The sequence below is a fragment of the Calliopsis andreniformis genome, chromosome 4, assembly GCF_051401765.1.
Source record: "Calliopsis andreniformis isolate RMS-2024a chromosome 4, iyCalAndr_principal, whole genome shotgun sequence".
NCBI lineage: Eukaryota > Metazoa > Arthropoda > Insecta > Hymenoptera > Andrenidae > Calliopsis > Calliopsis andreniformis.
In genome coordinates this window covers 574,257-599,717 of record NC_135065.1, presented here as the reverse complement: position 1 = coordinate 599,717, position 25,461 = coordinate 574,257, and the positions used below count along the sequence as shown (strand labels likewise).

General features: G+C 38.3%; 1 protein-coding gene and 1 pseudogene across 1 annotated transcript in view; one reads left to right on the top strand and one right to left on the bottom strand.

The window, feature by feature from the left end:
- Positions 1-25,015, top strand: part of LOC143178230 (metaxin-1) — a 49,944-nt gene extending 24,929 nt beyond the window's left edge. The window contains exons 2-5 of the mRNA XM_076376760.1: positions 3,109-3,365; positions 10,023-10,188; positions 24,132-24,518; positions 24,618-25,015. Of these exons, the coding sequence (XP_076232875.1) occupies positions 3,109-3,365; positions 10,023-10,188; positions 24,132-24,518; positions 24,618-24,626 (819 nt within the window). The 3' untranslated portion in view covers positions 24,627-25,015. The remainder of the gene's footprint in view (positions 1-3,108; positions 3,366-10,022; positions 10,189-24,131; positions 24,519-24,617) is intronic.
- On the bottom strand, positions 12,594-13,377 carry LOC143178211 (uncharacterized; annotated as a pseudogene).
- Positions 25,016-25,461: the final 446 nt, after the last annotated feature.

Below are 25,461 nucleotides of genomic sequence, written 5' to 3'. Positions count from 1 at the left end.
TCCAGTTACAACATCCTCGAATACACTATGAGTGGCTACAGAATCTTTTACCGAATCACCCTTAACCGAAATACCTGTTCTAGAAGCAATGTACCTGACAGTTTCGCCTCAATTATCAGCATCTGATTCCAGTCCGTCAACAACGATGAAAGATATCTTTGATATCCGCGGCACCACAAAATCCAATGTACAATACATCGAAATGCCATTTTCTCGAATAGTTTCCACACATGGATATTGTTTCTATGTGGAAACATGGATCCAAGCAGAACAATCAACGTACCATTTGAAGTGCGAAAGCAGATATTTCTCATACACACATTATATGTGCCTGAAGAACGAGCACTATTACAATCACAAGTGTTTATTCATTGGGACTTTACTCGTGAGGTACAAGTTATCGTTTCGGCGATTCATGACTTTCTGGTCATCCTGTCACGTTCACCCCCACGATAGGGCCTCTTTTTCAGTCCCTCATTTTCTCGCGCGACAACGCGGCTGGTAAGATCACACGACCTTTACGCACTTAATTACGACCAGGGATTTGCTTTGAACTTCTTCATCTGGGGTCCATTCGGTCATCCGATAGACGCACTCTGAGTGTCCTTTAAAAATCCCTTAATTTATGATGGTCGCAATTGCTATTGAGGACTCTTGACGAACACCCTACAACATGCTACAGCTAAAGAATGTTTAAAAACGTCTCCTTACAAATAGCTTCGCAGTCACGCGAGTCGTAAATTGTCTTAACCGTTTGCACGCCAGAAACTGTCCAGTGCGTACAGCTGGTCGCTACATGCCTAAAGGAAATCGGTACTGCCCCAGTCACTTAATAAAAAACCGCTTTTTTCATGACATTGGTTCAAACTTCGTTGCAACACTAGTTCATTCCAACACTAGTTTAATCGATGTTAATGAGCTCAAAACTTATTTTGAATACATTGCAAATACTAGTGATTCGAGTATTACAGCTAAAGTAGGAGATTTTACGTTATCAGAAGAACGGCTTAAAGTAAATACTTACTATATTATTAGATATTAGATATTATTAGATACCAGCACAAATCTTATTCTGATTAGAGAAAGGTTCCGCTGTGTAAGCCATTTACCATCTGCACGACAAATGGTTACATCATAGATATATTTGGATCTTTTTATGCCAATCAAAATGATGCTCAAATCATGAAAATCATTTTGCAAGATCCATATGGACTACAAAGTCTTATGAAACGCGGAGACACGTGTTCAATCCCATCTAGAGGAATACGGTTTTCAGGTATTAATACCTGCACTGAAAGGAAAACGTAGTCAGCTTACAACTTCAGAATCAAATACATCTCGAAAGGTCACCAAAGTTGGTTGGGTCGTTGCAGCAATTCACGGTATTCTTGGTCAAAAATATAAACTTCTCCACTTCCGAAAAAGATTCGGAAAATGTTTACAGTCTGATGTAGGAATTTCACATGATATATTACAAAGAATGCAAGATCAGCAGAATATAGAAAACAGTTTAGTAACAGAAGTTGAAAACAGACATTGGAGTAGACGAAAAGTTCCATTCAGGCAGGTCTCAGTATCTGATTTTTTAGACTTTCCAGAAATGACGCAAAAGGAATTAAAAATTTTGTTCACCGATTCATACTAATTATCGTAGGCAGTTTCGTATTTAGCTGAATTAATGGATAGCGGGAATAATATTAATATTCATTGTTTAAAGCAGCACAATAATATAGTCAAATTCCAAATCAAATCGCAGCACATCAATAGTAAAACTTATCGTTGCTATATTGATTATACGCCAAATTCTATTGGCGTTTCGGGAGTCAAACGGTATTGCTGTTAATGTGCGAATGCTAACCGCACAGTCGGGTGTTCCTCGTACATGACAGCAATTATCTACTACTCATCGCACGCGAGGTACCTGTCGACAATTGTCCGACCCGCAGAAATATTAAGTAAAACGTTTCATGAAGACGCAGTGGTCCCTGTTATTAATGAAGATAGTGACGACGATTAAGTAGTAGTACGACCAAGCGTGGTCCCAGAATAGGGATAGAATAGGGGAGGCCATCGTGGAGGTTTTAGTGGGTAAAAATCCCACACTACCCCGACCACCTCCCGAAGGTGGTGAAGTGTCTTTGGAAGATTTCTCCTACGTAAATAATAAAAAAAGAAAAACACAAACAGAACTCTATCGGGCGCGAACGCCCGCCAAAAAGTATTCAGCAGTTCCCCAGTCAGACACTTTACTCACTGCGTCACGGCCACCGCTGAAAAAGTCGCTGATGTTCCTCAATATAAGGCACCAACATGCGTCATTTAATTGAGTCATTTAAAAAATACTTGTCCATTATTCTTTACAATATAAAATGTTAAAAATCGCACAATACACATAGTGTGTAAAGATGATGTAAAAATCGAATGTATTTATCACGATTTTGCCCAAAATACCCTGAAAAATTCGGTTTTTGATTTTTTTAACTATGACGCAACTTGTCGGAAAATTTGAAAAAATTGGAAATAATAGTTGTACCATTATTTTGTTACTGTAAAAATAAAAAAGTGATCATTTTTAAACTTCACTACAAAATCTGTATTTTTCAGTATTTTTTCAGTTTTTCATTTTTTATGCTTAGCGTTCTCAACCGAAAAACCTAAAACAATTCTCCAACATGTATCACCATATCGTCCATCTTATAGAATTTTTTTCAGAATTTTTGCATTGTGTTATATAGGGAAAATGGGGCAAAAACCGGTATTTTTAATTTTCCCTATAACTACCTTCCCGATTGAGGTAGGGGGTTGAGAATTGAAATAGAATGTTTTCTTTTTACAACCTATCGAATGCCACATTTCCGACAAAGATCAGGTCAAGGGCACTTTTGACTCCCTTATCCTGCTAGACCCTTTTTTGAGTTGTGTGCTGTGGTGAAAAGGGAAATACTCGAATATTTTTTTTACATTCTTTACATATCTATTTTACATAACAGTTATTCAGAATAAATGTTCTTCATAACTGTTTCAAGAATTGAAGCCGATATTATGACTATTTTCAATCCCTAATCAGTATTCTATAGGATATTAAAGTGGTTTATATAATTTTTTCAGACTTACGCAAAATTCAGTGATATACCTTTGAAAGTTAACGCTTCTAACAATCCATTTAGAACACGTAATAGTCGATTACCCGTACTACGAGCGTGTCATGATGAACTGATTTTGGATTCGGCTAAAAGTATTATCGAATATTTCCGGGGTAAGAATTATAATGTAGATTATGGATTATCACAAAAAATATGTGCAGACGTTATTGCTTATGATAAATTGTTGAGAGAAAAGCTATATCCTGCTTTACAGTTCGTTTGGTACGTATATTTTCAGTATAATTTTTATATATTTACTCCAACATTAACTCTTACTTCTCATCTTGATGAAAATGACACTAAACACAAAGAAATCTTTAATCTGTAGGTATATTAGGAGATTCGTAAGATGATTAGTTTTAGAATATTTTTTAATTTATTATTTTATTTATGCCTGATGGTAATTGAAGAAATAGAATCAGGGAAGCGAGCAAATAGGAAATAAGAAGAAACGAAAATAATAAACACGAAAGAAAAAAAAAGAAAAAAAAGTGACCAGAAAAAAGAAAAAGAGACTATGAACGAAAACAATAAGATTACTTGACAGTCAGTTGTTTATTCTGTTTGATTTGTGAACTACTTCTCGAAATAGTTAAAATTACTGTGTTTAGTTTCTTTTCCATCTGGATAAATACTGCAGTATATGTAAGAAGATCTGGAGAAAATAGAGATATCGTTATATTCAATAGATAATATTTTATGCTTAACTTTTTTGGTGTGTTGTATTACAGTTTATTCGGTAATTGTGTCCAATCCTTAAGAACTGAAGATAACGTTCACACATTTCTATATGTTATCGTGTTTATTCCAGCGTTGAATGCTGCATTTGAGGTCGTCCATGTGTAACTTCGCCGCGGCACGTTCTGCAAGTCGCGCGGCAAATGTCTAAGTCCAGATGGACACTAGACACATTTAGATACCGATTCTACGACTGCTTTACACTTTTCTCGATGCAGCTCGCAGCACGTGCACGGCAGAACAGTCCGCTAGGGGGAGAGGAGGAAGGGTCGTGTTTCGTGTGCGCCAGACAAAAGAACACCTTAACGACAAGGCAAATAATTATGTACGAATTATCTTCTACTGATGTTTATCATTAAGATCTGATCCGCCTCGACAAGGAAGATTTAGTTACCATCGATCAACGTTCGTACAGGCACGCGCGCGATGTATTCGTTACGGGATTCACAGTACTGTCCAGTAACAAGGCTGCACATCGAGACTATCCGAAGCCTTATTGCGAGAATGGTATACTATTTTTTCTGCCCTTCATCCTTGCTGTAGCACAGTGAGAGACGCCATAAATTTCGTTCGACACTACCAAGGTATACAGGGTGTAACAAAAATGTCGCAGTTCCTTAAAAGGGGTGATTCAGGGGGTGATTTGAAACAACTTTTTCCTTAGCGAAAATGTAAGATGAGGCTTCGTTAACGAGTTATTAATGAAAAACACCGGCCAATGAGAGCACGAGTTTGCCGTCCGAGCGACTGCGGTAGCGTTGGGTACGCGCTGGGCGCTACGGTTGTACTCCGAACAAGAAAGTCGGCATGCGTCGAAAGAAATAGCATTAGTGTGAAAATATTTGCATAACGTATAAACGAAAAAGCAATGCAACAAAAGAAATGAACGGAGAATTGGAGAATTAACGTTGAAGATAGAAACGTTGAAAGTAGTCTGCGTTAGATTTAAAAAATAATAATCATTAATGAATTAAATGCAATTCATCTGTAGTTTGTAAATCTGTGTCACTGGGTCACTGTACCGATACTGGTCATCGACCGTCGAAATGGTTTATGGTAGGGTAGAATTTTTCGAAGGAAGCTCCTTGTACCCCCACGTAGTTTAAGCACCTCGGACCCTCCTTGTTCGGACACTCCGAGATCATGTCTCCTTCAAAACCAAAGCAATAAAGCCATAAATTACCTAGTCGCGTGCCCCTGATCTCTGCTAAGGTGGTTAGACTGGTCCTAGCAGCGACAACTCGACACATGGTGCTAAAAATTTTTTTCTTATTCTTCGAGGTCGGAAAAGACTTTCTCTTCTTCGCGGACCCTTTTGGACCGATGCACGATGTGTCTGTTTTCTGTCTCGAAATATTGGATACGTAGGCAGTAAAAGAGTGGAGTGAGCGCTTTTGTAAAACTGCTTGTTGGTGCTCGTTGTGCACTTTTGCAAAGCACATGTTTTCTTGACAGATACTGATTTTTTGGAATTGATCCGCTTTTGTCCTGCAGCGTTTCAGTGTTTCAAGAAGAGATTTGACAGCGTTTAGGAGTTGGTCCAGATCGCAAAGTTGGCCAATCTGTGAGAAAATGTCTTGGATTTCATTGAACTTGTTGAGCTCTTTAAGCTCAGGTTCAAAGGTCCGAGAGTTGGGATGTGGAGTAGCTGACGGATGAGAGGGAGACGTCTTCAGGAGACCTCGGAGTGCATCTCTGTAGGAGGAGGGTCTGAGTGAATTGTTAGGTGGTGCCTGGAATTTGATGTGAGAGTTTAGCTTGTCTATGTGTGGTGTTTCAGGTATTAGTTGAAGTTGTGGAGAGGTTTTGGACCTCTTCTCGAGGTACCTGAGGAGGAAGGGGCATTCAGAATATTTGGCAGTGTGTGGGCCACTGCAGTTTGCGCATGTAGGAGTTTCGTCTAGGGTTTTACGGTACTCGTGAGTGTAATGAGCTTGTCCACACTTGGCACAGCGACGAGCAATGTTACAGTTGGAAGATGAGTGGCCAAATATTTGGCATCTAAAGCACTGAGTGTAGGGTTTTTGTGAGAGGCATTTTTCCCCGTAGACTCTAGTGTAGAAAATGTGGTTTATTCCCTTTACGTCAGACAGTTTGATACCATGAGGGAGAGTAATTTTGTATGGGCAGAAACTGCGAGAAGATGTAGATGTGCTAGCTTTTTTAGTGAGTGGAATGATGGCAGTAGGGAGGAGGCCATGGGAGGATAGTTCACTGGTCAGCTCTTGTACGTCCAGTAGTGGTAGACCTTTTAGAACTACAGAGAATATTTTTTCATCGTTTGGGGTGTAGGTATGGAATTGTTTGTTGCCCTGAATGACTTTAGATTTCAAGTCTTGATGGTGTGCGATATTTTCAAATTGGATACGTACTCTGGTAGCAAAGAATTTTAGTTTGAAAGTTTTGGCATAAGTTTCAGTGAGGTCTTGTGTTAACCTTGTGATGTTCCCATCGAAGTTACGCATGTAGATGGGCGGTGGTTTAGAAACTCGTAGGGCAGGGCTGTTATCAGGATTACCTGTGTGGGAGTTAGAATTTTTGATAGAAGGTTCTGGGTGTTTAGTAGATTTGGTAGGATGGTTACCTATAGGAGTGAGAGAGGGAGAGTTCTCAGGAAAAGATTCGAGAAGCTGAAATCTGTTTTTAGTGATGACAGAGTGATGCAGCTCAACCTCCATCTGGTCAGTAGGATCTGAGGATGGAGGGAGGGGGGAAGGTTCAGGAAGCTGAGGCTCAGTAATTTTTTGAGATTCGCTGGTTATTGCTTTAGGGAATGTTTTAGGAAGCTCTTTGGGTGAAAGGGTATGGTGAGTCGGTTTGGGCAGTATAGGCCTGGGGGATTTGGTGGGAGGTTTAACTGGCTTAGAGTCCGCGCGTGAAGTTGCTGGGATTTTATCTGATCGTAAAGAAGTGTCTGGAGTGGATTTGGGTGTGGGGAGGTTGCTTTTCTCTGCTAATAGGCTGGGAGATGGGTTAGTTGAACGAGCAAGATGTTTAACGTTAAGTAACGAAGCTGAGTTTGCGCGCACCGGAGGTTTAGTTTTCTTTGTTTGGTTGGTCACCGTCTCAGACGCCATTATAGGAACGATCGTGGCGTTCGTTTCTCCACGTGTCTGGGACGAGGTTTCCAACACTGAGAAGAATTTAGTATATGATTCTGTGTCACTCACCGGAAAGTAATCTGTTAGATTAATGTTTGTTAGTTAAGGGAACAGTATGTGGTCCTCCTTTACGATCGGAGAAGCTGACTGTGTGAGGGAGACTGAAGAAGAGTCATGGCTGATCTCGCCCTGAAGCACTTTGGGAGTCCGTGTTGCCGTTTGTGTTGTAATTTCCGGGGAAATTTCTACAGTTTGGACGTCATCAGGAACGTTTTTAGTGAGAGTATCACGATCATAAGGGGTTTTCCCCTTGTGAGTTCTTGGCTGCTCAGGCGACATATGCCGCCTAAGGTGTAGTGAGCTCGTGCACTCTATTCTCTTTATTTTTCCACACATAGGGCTTATTACTGATTGATTGATCCTTTCATTCCGGTCCGCACAGTTTATATCTCCTTAGCGCCATTGTTTCGCAGGTAACCATCCCGTGCGACTCCCGCGGTCACCCGAGATTTCCCCGAGAGCCAGAGCGGTCGACCCGTTGTGACCCAAACTTACTATTAAACATAAATATTTTCAATTAACCCCATTAACGAATCTCGTGACTCTTCCCGTAGCCTGGCGGCCCCGGATTGACCATTTTTGATCTCACCGTGCACGCTTTTTAACCTTCACACTCAAGGAGATGGCCTCCCTCTTAAGGTTTATGCCGGCCTAAGGTCGACGTTTTCACGTCTACCTTTGCACGCTTGGCTTGAACCACGCCTAAACGCTGCTGCGTAGTCGAGTGTTTCTGGCAGCGAGAATTTGCGCGTTTTTTAGGGTAGACCCGCGCGTTTGAAGCCAATGCATCCGCAGATGCATACATGTCGGGACATCAATTTTCACTCTGGACCTCCCCGCTATGGCTCTTTCTTTGGGACCCTCCTAGCCGCGTACACTCTCATCCTCATACAATTTCGCCCTTAATCTTACACATTCGTTGGATTCAATCATCTTACAATGTTTTGATCACGTCAACCCACTCACATCGGACGCGGAAGCATTCACTCACTCAGAGCTTCTTGGATAATTTGGAAACGGCGTTCCTTGGCGAGTTTTTTAGTCAACTTTGATCTAAACATAATCCGTACCACGATGTGAGTGAGTCAATCACACTCCACACACTCTTACCTGTCCGCAACAAAAATAACGCACTTATACCTATCCACAACAACGCCAATGTAGGAATTTGGAGAAAGAAGTACTATGTACACTTAATACGCACTTTCACCAACTGGATATACTCGTGCGATCTGACTCGCACGAAGTCGACGGGAGAATGAAGTGTGTCTTCTGCTGCTTTCGCAGCTCCTTATATACCCACTAGTCGCAGTTCGCGCATGCGTAATGTCTTATTTTCTAATGGCGGTCTTATTCTAATCGTAAATGAAAACGTACGACATACGTTGTGTTTATGTTAAAATATAATTAAAACCTATAATACATGATATAAAAATAAGATACAAAAATATTAATTAGTATTAAGATAATAAAATACGCAGTAATATAATAATAAAGTATTAGAAGGATACAAATATAGAGAGAGATGGTAATAGATAGAGAGAGATAGTAATAGGTAGAGTGAGATGGAAATGGATAGAGTGAGAGGGAAGACCGTGGGTCGTTACACTAGCAAGCCTCTTGATTTTTTTCATCCAGTGAATTGTTTATGTTTTCCGAAATGTTCTCGATGACTTTTAATTTCTTATTCTTCTTATTCCGATTCTCTTTGAAGAGCCATTTTCCCGTTTTTATATTATTTATTAATGTTTTTATTTATTTTGATATTGTTTCATTATGATGAATTTCCATAGTGAGTTTTACTATATTATTAAACCACTAGATGAATTCAATTCATCAATGCTGATATAATGGATCCAATTTTCATCAAAACTGATGTAGTCACTAGCTGGTTTGCGTTCGAATTGTGCTACCGGAAGAGTTACGAAATCGAACAAACATCGAATATTTTGTTTAATGGTAGCTCTATATAAGCATGAGATAAGTGCTATTAACTCTTTGTAATTGTGTTAATATCTGAATTAAGTATTTACAGTGAAATTATATTGCGTACAAAATCTCCATTGGATGTTAATATTTTCAACACGTTTTTCTCCTCATGTAAACTAGTAAAAATATTCAGGTTTACTTTATTCCTCGTGTAAATTCCTAGATGAAAGATGTCAATGTACCTTGGGGCTTGTGCATATTCGTTAACGATGATGAATTTAAATCTATTTTGCCTTTCGTGGAAACTCATTTTATTAGATTCGTCGTAGTATTGTACTAACTTACCATTTTTAAGTGGTATCTCCTTTTTATTTTTTATATTACCTTTTTTTTATTTTACTTTCCGTATTTTTCTACTTCTTTCACAAGATTGATATCTTGTGCAAGGTGTACATCAAGGTGTTGGTGTAGGACGATGCGTAGCGCACGCTATTGGATGGCACGGCCGGTCCTTACGTGTCCATATGCATGAAGCACGTACTGGACTCTGCGTAAGCAGTGCTACACACGCTCATCCTTGCATATATGTTAATTTTACAACGCCTAAACGATGCGTTTTTTGGTACATGACTCCTTTTAGAGACTTTTTCTATTCTCAACAAATAGAATATATTAATGCAAAAAGAAAATTTAGCAATTTTTTTCATTGTTGTAAACGATTTTGCAGCGACTTGTTTTCTACAAAGGTCCACTGATCCAGAGATCTACTGTCAGCTTTAGAAACCGTGACTCTTACTTTTCTTATAATCTCTGCATTATCAGAGTATTCGCCTTTTTAGCTAATATACTAACTCGTTTTCGACAATTTGTATGCTATTAAGGGTAAAATCATTTTTCTGTAACAATCGTTTCAAAACTCTATACGACGACATTAAGTTCACTGAGCCGATGAATAGACTTACGACATATTAATGAACTTAGCTGAAATGCATTCATATAAATAATATGGGGAACAGAATAGATGTATATTATAAAGTTTTGATTTTTCTAGGTGGATAGATAAAAAAAATGTGGATGAACTAGTGAGACCATGGTATTGTAAAGCACTGCCGTTTCCGTTTAATTTTTATTACCCTGGAAAATATGAACAGACGGCTCGTACTATGTTTGAAACCTTGTTTCCTGGTGAAGATAATATGACTGTCATAGAAAGTAAGGTAGGAACTGTACTTAGTTAACTTCATTAATAGTATCATGACTAAACTGCGGATGTGTTTATGCACGATAAACACAAAAAAGTGTTACTTGTCAGTGATTATTCATATGATTTTCTGGCCTTGGTGATGTTTGCACGATAGTGTGCCGACTAATATAACTGGAGCAACCAGGGATGCACATGAAAAGCTAAACAGAGACTATTTCTGTGTTACTGTACATCTAACAACTTTATTTGAAACTTCTTCCTTAAATACAGAATACCCTCAGACGGTGGAGGAAACATTCGCCAATTGGGGCCCTTAATGACCCTCCATGGGTGGACGTTTTCAGAAAACTTGTGTTCACCACCCATCATAATACGCATAACTGGTGAAACTGGTATGAAAGGCGCGTGGGGGTTGGGCTAATATGTAAAGCTTGTGGGGCTGAGGTCGCCACAGAAAGGCTTAAGAGTACAAAAGACTGTGTGGGTCGCATAGTCGCGAACCGTGTTTATTCTTCAGGTTTACGATAGGTCAATCATTAGTGAGCACGAGGGGCAAGACCCTAGGATTAGACATCACTGTTAGTAATGAAGTGATTTTTATGATCCTTAACATATTACGGTGACGCAAATTTGCGTCAGAACGATGTAATCATGGAAGTCAGGTGATGTAACTTTGCGTTTTTAACACGTGTTTTGTTTCCACTTACTATACACTTCTCTCACACCTTAAAGCTATCAATGCAGAATGTAGGTTAAAAGGTTATAAATTCCCGGAAACAGGCATTTAAATTATTTAAATACCTCATCTGGAATATGTTAATAAAATGTCTGGTTTGGAATGTGTTAATTCGTATAGGTCCTTGCGTTGACATAAAACCGTGTCTGTTCGGAGGGGAAATGCTGCCTCACTGCTACATGTAGGTTAGAGAAGTTCCTTCGTAACGAAGAAACTGTCAGTTAACGATCGTACAGATTCAAGTCAGACTCGTCTCTGTACTGAATACACTATATTTGTGGATTGCCTGAAGCACAGCGTAATTTGTAGTTCGTGGTTGATAACCATGATAACCAATGTATCTCATCGATGTTTTATAATTCTACGTCCACCACACACGTGTGCGTTTATTCGTCATACTGGTGGCTTATTAGAAGAGATTGCAAAGTCGTGTGAGAGTGCCTTTGGTGACTGCGCCGCTAACCAGTGCTCAACCAAGAATTAGTTTCTGACTGCTCCTAAATTGAGTAGTAAACTCGAAATATCAAGATACAATTGCACAAATTAAAGCGTCTATTAATGCAAGCTGCTTCAACTGTCGAATACGTATATCATGTATGTTTCGATCAAGTCGAATGGACCAGATTATGAAAAAAGTGTGGAATACAGCGACCGAATAGCGCTTCGATATCGCCTATATCTGGTTGGCAAACGATTTAGTTCGAACAAGGTTCGGTTGATGACTTCTGCTTGCTAAGTCTCAGAAGGCTGTGTAAAGACTGCGTGAATGTGTGGATGACAAATTAGCCGTGATGTGACGCTCACTGTCTTCTCATATCTCTTTTACTATTTTTCTTGTTACGTCCTAACTAGACCGGCAGTCGTCTCGAGCGGGGGATATTAACCTTTGGGGTTCTTGCTGTTTTAAAGTGCTAAAGCACACCTTAATTGAACTTTATCTTATGTGTAGTGGAAGGAGAGAGAGGAAAATGAGCTGGTAGATCCTGTTTAGGTTTAACAAATATATATATGTATTTAACAAATTGCAATCTACATACCAAATCCTTCTTCTCGATTGTGTACAATGTCAGTGATGTCACTTTGCTTGTGTAGCCGGTCGCTGGTCGCTCGGGGTCGCTTCGTGTCGCGGTTTTTCTTTATTTCACGCACTTTCCTACTTCCTACTTCGCGGAATTTTTTCTACGCGGTATAAGGAGGCAGATTCGGATTTTGCGGAATTACTTGCTGTTTCCTTCGACTCTTTAAACGGTTTTCCGTTACTACGCGATACGTTCTCGCTGTTACAATGTTACAGCTCTCGCGTCGGGGTGATGGTCAGAGATTCGCTCTGATCCCGGACTGACTAGACTCTATTCTCCGACTCGACTTCTTTTTATAATATTTCTTTTTGGGTCATTATTCGTAATACCCAAAGGAGAATGCTTACGCGTTGTTTTGTCGAATCGGCTCGACGGAGTCGGTTGTAATCGCTCGCATAACAATATTATGAAAAGCATCAGCATTTCTCGCTTATTGACATCGAAAAAGGGGGGCCAAGTGAAGGCCGGATGTAACATTCTATAGCTTCATTTCTCTCTCTTGTATTCTGACGTCAAGACGCGAATTCAAGCGTTCCTTTCGAATAGCTAATAATTGCCGTCCGTGATTACTTGGTCGAATTTGATCGTTATAACCGAAAATAATTAAAGATCGTCTTTGTCTTTTCTGTTATTGATGCAACGGAGTCGCGATAGTATTGTGGCGCTGTTCGTTTCGGTTTTGAATTCAGTCAGTAGTCTTGTCTTTAAGATTTCCCATGACTTGATTTCCTTTCCTGCTGCAACGAATTGCTTTGCGAATCCCCGCAGCATGCGTTTTGCGTAGATTAGCATCTGTAATTCGTTCCACTGTAGCAAAGCGCTCGTATCTTCAAAGTCTTGTATCCATTTTTTGATTAGTAGTTTATCGTTGCCTATAAAATGGGATAGGGATTCTTCGATATCCTTGATTGTGAATAGACTGGTTTGTTGCATGTGTTTCTCTTAGTATTTTATTTCCTTTGCGCGTTTTTTAATTTCTTTTAGTTTCCGTTCGTTTTCTTCGTCTTCTGATTCTTCCTCTTAATCTTCTGTTTCTTCTGTGTCTTGATTTTTTATGCAATCTTTTAATCTTTCTCTTAATTCGGTTTTTTTTCCCAATTACATTTAGGTTTAGTTCTTTCAATTTTGTGTGGACTTCGTTTACTTTCATGCTGTCTATTTTATCAATGTCTAGTTTTTTAAAAGCAATGATTGTTCTTTCGGCATCGCTGATTTCGTCTTCGGTTGTCGTATCCATCTCGCTTTCTGCCTGTTGATCTGCTTTCTTTCTTGTTTCCATTTCTTCTACTGCACTCGTCCTATCTTTTCTTTGCGTAATAAGTCACATCCTCTTCGTTTTTAAACGTTTTTTTAACGTTTCAAGCCGTTCACAATCACTAGGCACCATTTACTTTTTCACTTTATCACCTTATTTGCGTGACACTTTCGCACGTGGTTAACCTATATCGCAGTCGAAACACATTTTCGAAACACAAGCAATAGTACAAAAGAAACGGGAATAAAGAAATGCGTCGCCTTTTTTCACGACTCATCCACGCTTCGCTTGTCGCATTGCCCTCACCACTCACACACACACACGCTTATCTCGTTCCCTCATTAATGCAAAGCCTGTACAGTCGTTGTTGTGGAACGATTTCGTCATGCACAGAATGTGAACAGATATAGCGATTTACCCGTGAGAAATGATGTATCAAGATCTGAATATCAAAGATTATGATTTTTCTTATGTATAACTATATTAATATTTATTAAGGAAAATGAAATATAATTAATACTGATACTTATTCTATACACGATTGAATCTAATCCTACAATTAATACAGACTCACAGTAACCAATTTGAACGATCCAAGTGGGTAAATCTATTTAAAAAGAAATGCATGTTGCTTTTACTATAATGTTTATTTTTCCGTAGTTTTGTATGTACTGTAACAAGCGCCGTCAATTTCGCCAATAATCTCGATAACATTTAATTCTAAAGAACTAGTTAAATTGACTAGTTTTAAATAATGCCATTAATAGCATTATGAATAAAATAAGCAGTAGAATAGATTTAGACAGTTGGTAGTAACTCTAACTTAAAACCATATCCTTCCCTTAATTTTTTAATTCTAATGATTGCACCAGTGACGTGCAACACGCATGCGTACAACATCAGAACATCATCCAAGGAACATCCTATGGCATGCTTCTTCGCACGTGCTGACGACACGGCAGACTGATCAGTAAACGAGCTTTTCCGTATGCTTGCGCAAGCGCTATCACACGCGTGCGCCAAGGCATTGGATCCTATTAGCAACGAATATCCTGCGACGGTTCCCGAGCATGTATTCGCAATACAGCACTTCTCCCCCGTCGAAGGGAATCACTGGATCCAAAGGAAGGAGGCACTCTGCGAATACAAATATGACGTTGCCAACGATAGCAGGGCGTTCTGGAGTTCGAGGTTTTGAAGATCAAATAATACCATTGATGCTAAACCACTACGAACCAGCTCCTTGGTTCCTTCACATCGAGGCACCTTTAACCAGCTCCTTGGCCTATTCTCGATCCTTGTCGACCATAATCCATCACTTTCATCTGCCCAAATCAGATCTCATAAGTAATCTCAAACCAAAAAGTATTCGGTCGATAAATAAGCAGTGTTAGTTACCAATCCAGTTTAATGAGATACCTAATCAGACTATTATTCCCTTCTCGATATTAACCTAAAAGACTGAAGTAATAATAAGTTAAAAGTAATCACGCATCGTTTAGATTTAGGTATTATTTGGATAGAACGTAGTTTAATAAACTTTTGTTATATATTAACTTAAGAGAAATGCTAGTCTATGAAATTTATTTCTTAACCGCTCATGCCACACGAATCCTACTTTCCTATTTGCAGGTAAGTCGCTCTATCTGTGAACATTCTATGTACGATGAAATCAGATCGTTACCATAGTATAAACATAATATGACAGCTAAATATTAATGCATTAATATATTATTATATATAGTTCTGTAGAATAAAAAAATAGAGACGTACAATAAAAGATGAAAATGATACAAAGCTATATGAATGCTGTATAAACTATGTAAACCATATAAACCATAGGCTTCGCTTTATAACTACTGTAACAGACCGTGCGTCGAAGTACATAAAACGTTCACAGATAGAGCGGTTTACCTGTGAACAGAAAGTGGATTCGTGTGGCGGGCGGTTAAGAAATACGTTTCATAGACTATGATTTCTCTTTAAAATAACATATAACAATATTTATTAACTTAAGAGTTGTATAAACTTGAAATACTTAACACTATTCTTAAAACTATGAATTACTAATTACTAATAAACTTATGAATTAGTAATTGTCGCGAGTTTCTATATCGACGGAATATTAATGATCTATAATCCGAGCAGATGGCAGTGATGATCAATGTCGATATGAATCAAGGAAAGGCCAAGAGCTGGTTAAAGTTGTCTCGGTCGGCAATCAAGGAGTTGGTCAAAGCTGCCTCGAATTTTGAAGTTGAGGTTGGAATTCAGAGAAAGAGAACTGCACCATACTCTGCCGAACAGTCTTTGTTCTGTCTGTTGGTCTTGGCGCCGCCTTATTTATACCGAATAAATGCCTCCTTCTTTTGGGCCTGATGACTCCCCTGGCTGTAGGGGAAGCACTGCACTGCGCTTGCGTTTACAGGAATCATTGCAGGATACGCGTTCTTGATTGATTCGGAGATCTTGGCGCATGCGTCTGGTGGTGCTCGCGCAGGCGTATTGAGAGTATCGCTTGCCGATGGGTTTGCGATGTCGCTGCTGGATCGTCATCCTGTTGTCAATGCGTATTTCATCGCACGCCATAGGATGTCGCTTCGGTGACGTACTGATTTTGTGCGCATGTGTAACGGGAAGCGTCCTGTTGTGTGTGCGGAAGCGCGTCGCTCGTTGCTGGCGTGATGATTTGATCTCGGGGATTAAGGTTAGGATATGGTTGGGTGCTCGGGTCACTGCCACTGTACAGATTTAGCTATCACTTATTATTTATTAAATGTAAAAGGAAAACTATCTTTTAAAACTCGATTTCTTCGTAGGCGAAATCGCGGCTGGTTGTTACACTACTGTCACTAAAATCTTATTATCTTACTATTATTATCTGCAATTATAACTTTTTGGAAAATGCGGTCGTTCTTCATTTTCCTCAATTTTATTCAAATCCTCGAATTCTCCAATGAAATTCTAGTTCTTCTTCTGATCAGACACTGTGATATATTAAAAACTGCACGATTGTACGATTATTTACCACCTATTTTTGAGAAAGCTTATGTCCAAAACTGGTAGCCATTCCTTTAATTTTAATAAATAATATATCCGGAACGTCTTCTAAATTAAAATATTTCGATATATGTATACATATATATCTTCATAGTTCTATTCTGTTTCTTTGATTCGTGCAGGCAAATCTCAAAAAAGTAATTTGTGTGTTATGATATAACCAAATAAAATATACAGGGTGTCCCAAAATAAGTGCGGGAGCCGGAAATGGAAGATTCGTGGTGTGATTCTAAACAACATTTTCCATTGCAAAAATATCCTCCGAAGATTTGTTAACGAGTTATTAACGAAAAACCACGATCAATCAGAGAGCGCGAATAGCCAGCGTTTGGCCGACCAGCGACAGGACACAAGCTACGCGGAGCGTCTGCTATTCACCGTGCTTGAGGCTTGTACAAGAAACTCAAAATGTTTACGTCAATGCTCAATTTCTCCTAAACTATTGGATGAAAAATTATGAAAAAAATTAGGACCACGTTAACTATTGAGACATATATTATAGAATTTTTTCAGATTTTTAAATTAATTATCCAAGTTGTAAAAAATAAAAAACGAGAAGAAAGAATTTTAAAATGCCGATTTAGTAAAGTAATGCCATAATAAAAAAAATAAAAAGCAATGTTTTCATAGTTCCTACGGATTGTACGTTATTTTACTCTGTATTAAAACATTGAAAAGTGTACAAGAATACTTATTTCAGAATGAATTAACGAAAATTGGACGTATTAGTTGCTGTAATCGGTAAAAAGTACGGGAACATTCATTTTTATTTTTTTAATTATGACGGACCAGAGCAAAAAATGTTTAAATAAATTGAGATTAATAATATGACTATAGTAATAGGAGTAATTACGCGTTACGCGGTTATGGGCTTTACGTGAACAATGAGCATCTTTTTATGGTATTGTATAAGTTCTTCGAGGGGGATAGGTATTTCTGTTGGTGGGAGTATTGTTGCTTGTTTGGCACTGGCATCTGCGTTTTCGTTTCCGGTTCTTCCTTAATGGGAGGGCACCCAGGTAATGGTAATATTTTTGTTTTTGTTTGTTAGTTCGGTGTAACTTGTTTGGATGTTTTTTATAATTTCGTTTTTTCCTGTCTTTAGTGGGTTTTCTAGGGCATGGATTACGCTCATAAAATCGGAGTATATTACATGATTTGGAGAATTACTTCTTTTGATGAGTTTTAGTGCGTCATGAATTGCATATGCTTCAGCGGTAAAGATGGATGCATGGTTAGGGAGGCGTTGTTTGATTATTTTATTTTCTGTTATTATGGCGTATCCAACTCCGTGTCGGATTTAGATGCGTCGGTGCACATTTTGTTGTATTGTGTGTATTTATGGTTGAGTTCTAAAAATTTGGTTTTGTATTCTTGGCTACTTGTTGTGTTTTTTCCGGTGTCGGCTAGTTCTGTGTTAGTTTGGGGTGTTTTGATGGTACACGGGGCTATTTTTTCCGGTTTGCGTCCTGTGACAGGTGTATTTTTTGCTATGTTTGTGGTTAAGTATTTTTTAATTGTGTTATGGAGGGGAATAGGTAGTTTAGGTTTTTTGGCGTATAGGTTTTTGTATCTGGTGTTGAACATGTAGTTGAAAGTAGAATTTGTGGGGGTAGATGCTATTTTCAGTGCGTATCTTATACTTAGTTGTTTTCTTCTTAGTTCTAATGGCATTTCTTTAGCTTCGAACAGTATGCTGCTGGTTGGATAGGTGCGATATAGTTCTGTAGCCAATCGTAGTACTGTGTTGTGTATTGGTTCGAGTATGATTAGGGTGGTGGGCTTGGCTGATGGGTATATTGTTGATCCATAGTCAATTTTGGTAAGGAATAAGGCTCGGTATGTTTTAAGGAGTATTTCTTGGTCTGATCTCCAGTTACAGTTGGATAATGCTTTGATGATGTTTAATCTTCTTAGGCACGATTCCTTCAGTTGCCTTATATGTGGGGTCCAAGTCAATTTTCTATCGAAGGTGAGTCTGAGGAGTTTCATGGTGTCTACAAATATGATTTCTGTGTTTTCTATTGTTATTTTTGGTGTGGTTGGATGGTTTTGTTTTCTAGAGAATAGGATTCCCTTCATTTTTTGGACGAAGAATTTTAGGCCTGATTTTTGAGTCCATTTTTGTAGATTGTTAAGGGCTTCTTGAGCTAAGTTTTTTATGGTGTTTAGATTTTTCCACTGCATATTATGGTGAGATCGTCAGCGTATAGGTGTTTTTTGACTGGGTTCTTTATGCCATCTGATATATCGTTTATCCCGATTAGGAATAACGTGACGCTGAGTACTGAGCCTTGGGGAACTCCGTTTTTTATATGTGTTATGTTTGAGAGTATGTCGTTTGCTCTTACTTGGATGGATCTGTCTGTGAGGAAATTTATTATATATTTGAGTATGTGTCTGCTAATATTAAACTTAATGAGGGATGTGATGATTTTGGGTTTCCATATCATATCGTAGGCTTTTTCGATATCTAGACAGATAGCCATAAGGTAGTTGTTTTTTTGGTATGCGTCACATATGTCCGTTGTTATGTTGGTCAGGACGTCTGTAGTGGAGCGGTATTGTCGGAAACCGTGTTGAATCGGTGTTAGGCAATTGTTAGTTTCTAGGTACCATCTGAGCCTTCTGTTTATTATTTTCTCAAGCAGTTTACACATGTTGTTCGTTAGAGCAACTGGTCGATAGCTCTCAGGTTGATGTTTATTTTTATTTGGTTTGAATATCGGTACCACTATAGCTTTCTTCCAGTTGTTGGGAAATACTTCGTGGGTCCAAACGCAGTTGAAAATGTTTAGCAGGTGTTTTTTTCCGGACGGTGGGAGGTTTTTTAGCATCCTGTTTGGGATTCCGCCTGGGCCTGGTGCGGAGTCTTTTGTTGTTTGGAGAGTTTTGTTTAGTTCTTCCATATTTATGGGTGCGTTTAGTGTGGGGTCTGTGCTGTTTATGTTTGAATGATTCAGGGTTTCTTGATTTTGGTTTTCGTGTGTTGTGATTTTATTTAGAAAGTTTGGTGAGTAGTTAATGTTGCTTGAATTGAGTTGAAATTTCTCGGTTAGGGTGTTGGATATTTCTTTAGGGTTAGTTATAGGTTTATTATCGTTTAGTTCTAGAAACTGTATTTGTGTCAACAGGCCGCTTCCATTGATTCGTTTGATTTTTTGCCATACCCGTTTGATCGGGGTCTTGTTCTTTAATGAGGCGGCGTACGCTTCCCACGATTTTCTTTTACTTTCTTTCATCGTTCTGCGCGCGATAGCTCGGCGCGTTTTGAACTCGATTATATTTTCAGTGGTGGGGTTTCTTTTCATGCGGTTGAAAGCGTTGTGGCTTTCTTTTAGTGTAGTTCTACATTTTTCATACCACCAGGAATTGGTTCGTTTTATTGTTGCTGTTTCGGAGGTGTTTTTATTCGTTTCAGAGGCCTCTTTTGCTGCAGTGTTGATGATTGATTCGAATTCTTCTAAGTGTTTATTGATTTCGGATGGATTTATCTTGTAATCGGTTCCTTTTTGTCTGATGTTGTCCTCTATGCTTGTTTTATATGTGTCCCAGTTTATTTTGTTTAGGTTCCATTTCAGTGGGTTGGGGGTGTGGGACTGGGAGGGCTGAGTAGTGTTGTCATCGTACAATATTTGAATGGGGAAATAGTCGCTATTGTGTAGGTTATCTAGGACTCTCCATTCCATGTTTTGTGCCAGTTTTGAGCTGCATATTGTTAGGTCGATGGCACTGAAAGACCCGTTTCTTACGTTGAAACGGGTGGGTGTTCCGGAATTCAAGATTATCAATTTGGAGTTATCTAATAGAAGCTTTTCTGTTTTCTTACCCCTTGTGTCGGTTCTTGATGATCCCCAGAGCGGATGGTGGCTATTGAAATCTCCTGTTACTATTAGTGGTGTAGGAATTTGTTGTACTAATTCTTCTAATTCTTCAGTGCATAAGGGTTGGCTGTTTGGAGCGTAAATATTGTAGATATTTAATTTGTTCGGAAGGGAGGTGGTTACTGCTATTGCTTCTATATTAATGTCTAGTGTTATTTCTGTGGCTTGGTATTTTTTGGAGATTGCGATTGCTACTAATCCGCTGGCGTAGTTCTCGTTTTCTCTATCTTTTGTGAAGATTTCATATTCTTTTAAGGTTGGTTGGTGGCTTCTCTTGAAGTTTGTTTCTTGTATGCATAGTATTTCCGGGTTGTATTGTTTCAGGATGATCTGAAGTTGTTCATAGTGGGCGTAGTATCCGTTTATGTTTCACTGGATTATGTTTTTCATGTTGGTCGTTTGTTGATTTGTTTGTTGTTGTTGTTGTTGTTGTTGTAAGAGTATTTATTCTATGGTGTGAGTGTTTCAATGCCGGTGTCCGTATCTGAGAATGAGCTCCAGGATCCAGATTCGTATGGTGTTTGGTTCGACCGTTTTTTACAAATTCTGTGCAATCTGTTTTTGATGCTGCGTCCAGATAGGAGGGGGTATATCTTCTTTAACATAGATATTAGTGCTGGTATGTTTTCTGTGTATCCTTTTGCTATTTCCGTGGGGTTGGTGGTTCCGAAAGTGTTCTCAAGGAAACTTGTTAGTTGGTTGTAATTTAGTACGAAATTGTTGCTCGGATTTTCGATACTTTCCTTGGCAGGGTTGAGCGTATCTTCTAGCTTACTACCGGTTGGGACAGGCGAGTTTGTACGACTTTTTTTTACGTTTATGGTCCTTTTTTGTGTAATAATTGGAGGTGTTTTAAAGGTTTCTTGGCTTGGGATTTCAGGTTCATTTGTGTTTTCTGAGAAGTGGGAAAGAAGTCTCTTTGTTCTAGTAATGGTTGTCGATAAGGTAGGTAATTCCGTTTGATCGATATCCATGATTTCTTCGTTTATCGGTGGTTTAGTCGGTTGGTTTTGTGTTAGTGGTATGTGAGTTTGTATTTGTCTGTGAGTTGTGTTGTCTTCTCTTTTCATCGATGGGGTATTATTAGGGCATTGTTTGGCAATGTGTCCTTCCTTCTTGCTTATGAAGCAGTTCAAATTGTCTGTCGTTGTGAAAATTCGGTGGGGGGTATCATCTCTGTTCAGTATGAAGGATCCTGGTATTTTTTTAACGTCTTCTGAGTTTATGTACAGTTGTCTCCGGAAACTCAGGATATGCGAATATTCGGGGTCGGGTATGCCTGCTTTTAGAGATGTGTGTTGGATTTTTACTTTTACTGCTCTACACTTGATTCAGGTTTAGCAGGCGTGAATATAGACCACATGACTTCAGTGATAACAAAACATAAAATATATTCCTTTTTAATATACATAAAATAATACTTATTGAACAAATAATATGAAACAAAACTTTTGTGATCTTCTCCATCTCGTATCATCACGCAACTGCGTGTATCCCCAGGCCATACTCACACACACGTCCTTCGCAACAGACGCGACCTCTAATAGCGCGAATTTTTAAAATTATCAATTCCAACAATGTGATTTTTGAACAGACACGTACGTTATTCCTTTTGAATTCTTTTTGATTTCTATGTTGGGTATTGTAGGGGAGACGTTGGACAGTATGATGCGTTGTGCTGGTTGTACAATTGATTTCTATTACGTTAGAGTTTATAGTGACTGATTTATGTTGATTAGTTAGGGAGGTAATTGTTTCCTTCTTATCTAGGTATATGCAGATTCGGCCGTTTGAGATTCTAGATATATATTTGATCGCTTTGGGACTTACTATCTTTCCAATTGTGCGGGCGTATTCCATGATGCTTATACTCTCCACTAATTGGAGGATGATGGCTTGGTCTTTGTTAGGTGTGTGTTCATTTTTTGTGGCGTTTGCGTATGATTTTACTGTTTCTGTGGATTTAATCTGTTCTGGGTTTTTTACCGTTTCGTTGGAAGGCGCAGGGCTCTTGTATTCAGAAGTCCCGCTCGGCTGTTGGTTTTTTGGAGGGATCATTTTGATTTCCGTTTATTTATTATCCTATGTGTGTGGCATCCGCTGGCCTGGGGCACTACACACACAGACACCGATTTCCACCACTATTACTGATTCGTGCGAACTGTCATTCTGATGTTTGGCACTCGCGAGTTACACAACAGACTTCCTTATTCGTCGGCTGCTAGATCGCGACTGACAACGATACTTGTTGCGACAAGCTGTTTGCATTCACCTTCTTGAGGCTTCAGAACAACACACACACTCTCGCAAATACGTACACACGCTCTCACACATACAAACATACGCGGCATCGACTTACGATGACGATTCCGACTACGATTAACATTTTGTGTTTATCTCTCTCCACTAGCAGATCCTGGTGGTTGCTTAATACCGAAACATTGGAAATAATTCGGTTTTTGCAAAGCAAGGGTTTCCTTTGGGCTTGCAAGCTTCAACAAGAGTCGAAACTCCGCGGTCACACGTTTGAGAACATGGAGAAGGCGAGTCCCTCATGGGGTCTTCCAGTTAGCAGAATGTCTTAATATTCGTATGTGGACTAAACTCATTGTAACGCGAAACTGATCAGAAGTGTCGCCCTGCCCCCCCCCCCCCCCCCCCATTAAGTGTCGTGGGAATATCGTATGTAGCAGCTTTGGTCCAATATTGTAAACGATATTCGTCAAATACATTTTATGTTTTACTAAACAAAACTGCGTGCTAACTAGCGTTCTCCCTGTGACGTACCTAAAATCTGCAACTGTTCCCCTATTGTCCGTTTCATACGACCCAGTTCTCTGTCCAAAAAAGTCAAAGGCGCGAGGAGTGTGCGTGGCTAATTTGCACTGTCGTTTGTGATCGTCCACGGTTCGACGTGAGCGATTACGTTGCAATACATGTTTACGAGAGGAAGATGTGTAAAGTTTTGAATTTCTTCTGTGGCTTCCTCGTCACGCGCCCTCAAATATGCATTGATGCATCAATGCTTGACTCACTATTATTGAGTTTTATTACGAGAAGTAATGTTGCAATAAATGAAGAAACAAAAACTCTAGTTTAAATAATATCTAAATAAAATATATGATACTTTCAGTGTCATAAGTGGACATCTGTGCAATTTATTTAGAACAGTTACTGATAATTATGTAATTTAGGTGATTCAGTTCCGAAGACCTTTACGATGGCATACGTTGTCAAGGACACTTTCCTGAGTAACCTCCACGAGGTTTTAGTCGTTGCTCATTTTTTATTGAATGTTTATTGAGTGTTCATAAGATAGAGCAGCTGTGAATAACGAGTAGGATTCGTGTAGTGTGAAGTTAATAAATGAATTCCATAGACTGGGGTTTCTCTTAAATTAATACATAATAAAATGTATTGAAACTAAATTCTATACAAGTAATGTCTAAACTTAAACTGTGCGTGGTTACTTCTAACTTATAATTAATTCAGTCTTTTTAGTTAACATAAAAAGGACAATAGTCTGATAGTAACACTTACACAAATTAAAACACCATTTTTGTAAGTATGGTCACTTAAACAATGTTGGCAGTCAAAATCTCTTGAAGATTACTTAGGTATGTCCTTGATAACATATGTTAAGGTCAAGGTCATCAGAGCTGAGTCCTTTAAACTACATAATTACTGCAAAACTAGATCACATAGTACGATACACAGTTCTTAGGTATTAGCATAAAACCGTTAGTAGAGTAATGAGGCAAGTGCATTATTGTAACAGGAGACTATATTGAAACATAGATAAATTATAACATTCATTTGATAAACTATGTTGAAAAAGCAGTTGTATGTCTCTTTACTTATTGGATGACTCTCGTATTCTTTTATGCATGTTATTTTTTAGTTATTGAAAATTTATTTAATTATCCTACTTATTTATAACAGGTGTATGCCGAAGCACAAAAATGTTTGACACTATTATCACGAAGACTTGAAGACTCGTTATATTTTTTTGGTGAAAAACCCACTACATTAGATGCTATTATATATTCTTATTTGGCACCGCTACTCAAAGCTCCTCTACCAAATCCAGCTTTACAAAATCATTTGAAGGCTTGTACAAATTTAGTAAAATATGTTTCACGTATATCACTGAAATATTTTAAAAACGAGTACAACGATTATGAGCAACAAAGAACAGAAGAAGACATACAAAAAATAAGACGAAATTCTGAGACTGAGTTTCCTCACAAAAGAAGAAATCAATTTTTGGCTGGCTTGTTTGCAGGATTGGCAATGGCAGGTTACGCACTTTCAAATGGAATAGTCAAGGTAAATTTTATTTATGCCGAAATAGATAAGTATATAACAAAATAAGTTTCATAGTAATAGTGCTTTTGTTATTAAACATAAATATTCTATTGATTTCAGTCATTCTAATGCAAGAAATATACACATACAAGGTGTCCCATGAGAATAGAGCAGTCTGTGTTACATGCTTATAGATGCCTTACATCACAAAAAATCAAGACTTTCCCGATTAAATATTTATAATATAACACTTTCTTATGTATTTTTTTATAGATTTCTACAATTTGCGTATAATTCAAATTTCTTCTTAATACCGTTGATAAACTTTATAAAAAGAAAGTTGTACTTAACATCTTATAAGCTATATTTTGATTTATAAAACTGACACATAATGTGACATAGTTAAACTTCTTTTTTGTAGTTATCGGGAAATTTTGAAATTTTGTAACTTCATTTATCAACGTGGGACGTTCAGCATAATGACTTTATCAAATAATAAAAAAGCGCAGTAATGTATTGATTTATTTGTATTTTAATAAATACATAATATTGGTTGGTTATTGTAAGAAGCTCACATGGTATTGCGTCTTAATATACTGAATTTTATTACAAATACTTTGATAGAATTTATTTCACATGTTTACACGTAATCGTACCAGACGAAAGGGAAGGATATTTCCATCGTTCATTTACTGATTGTATTCTAGTTCACGCAAGCGATAGATACTAATGTCAAAGTGCACGTGAAACTTAATATAAAAAGAATGCAGATTGAACCTTAATTTTATTTTTAGTCGAAGTTCGAGATTACCATTAAGTAAAAAGTACGGTTTTAACACTCCCTTAGTGTGCACTCTACTTACATCATGTAGTGATTTAACGAAGTTGCAAACTAGGAACGCATTTGCTAAGATCATCTATTCGTAGTAGACTTCTTAAATATTCAAATCGTATTCTATTTGTT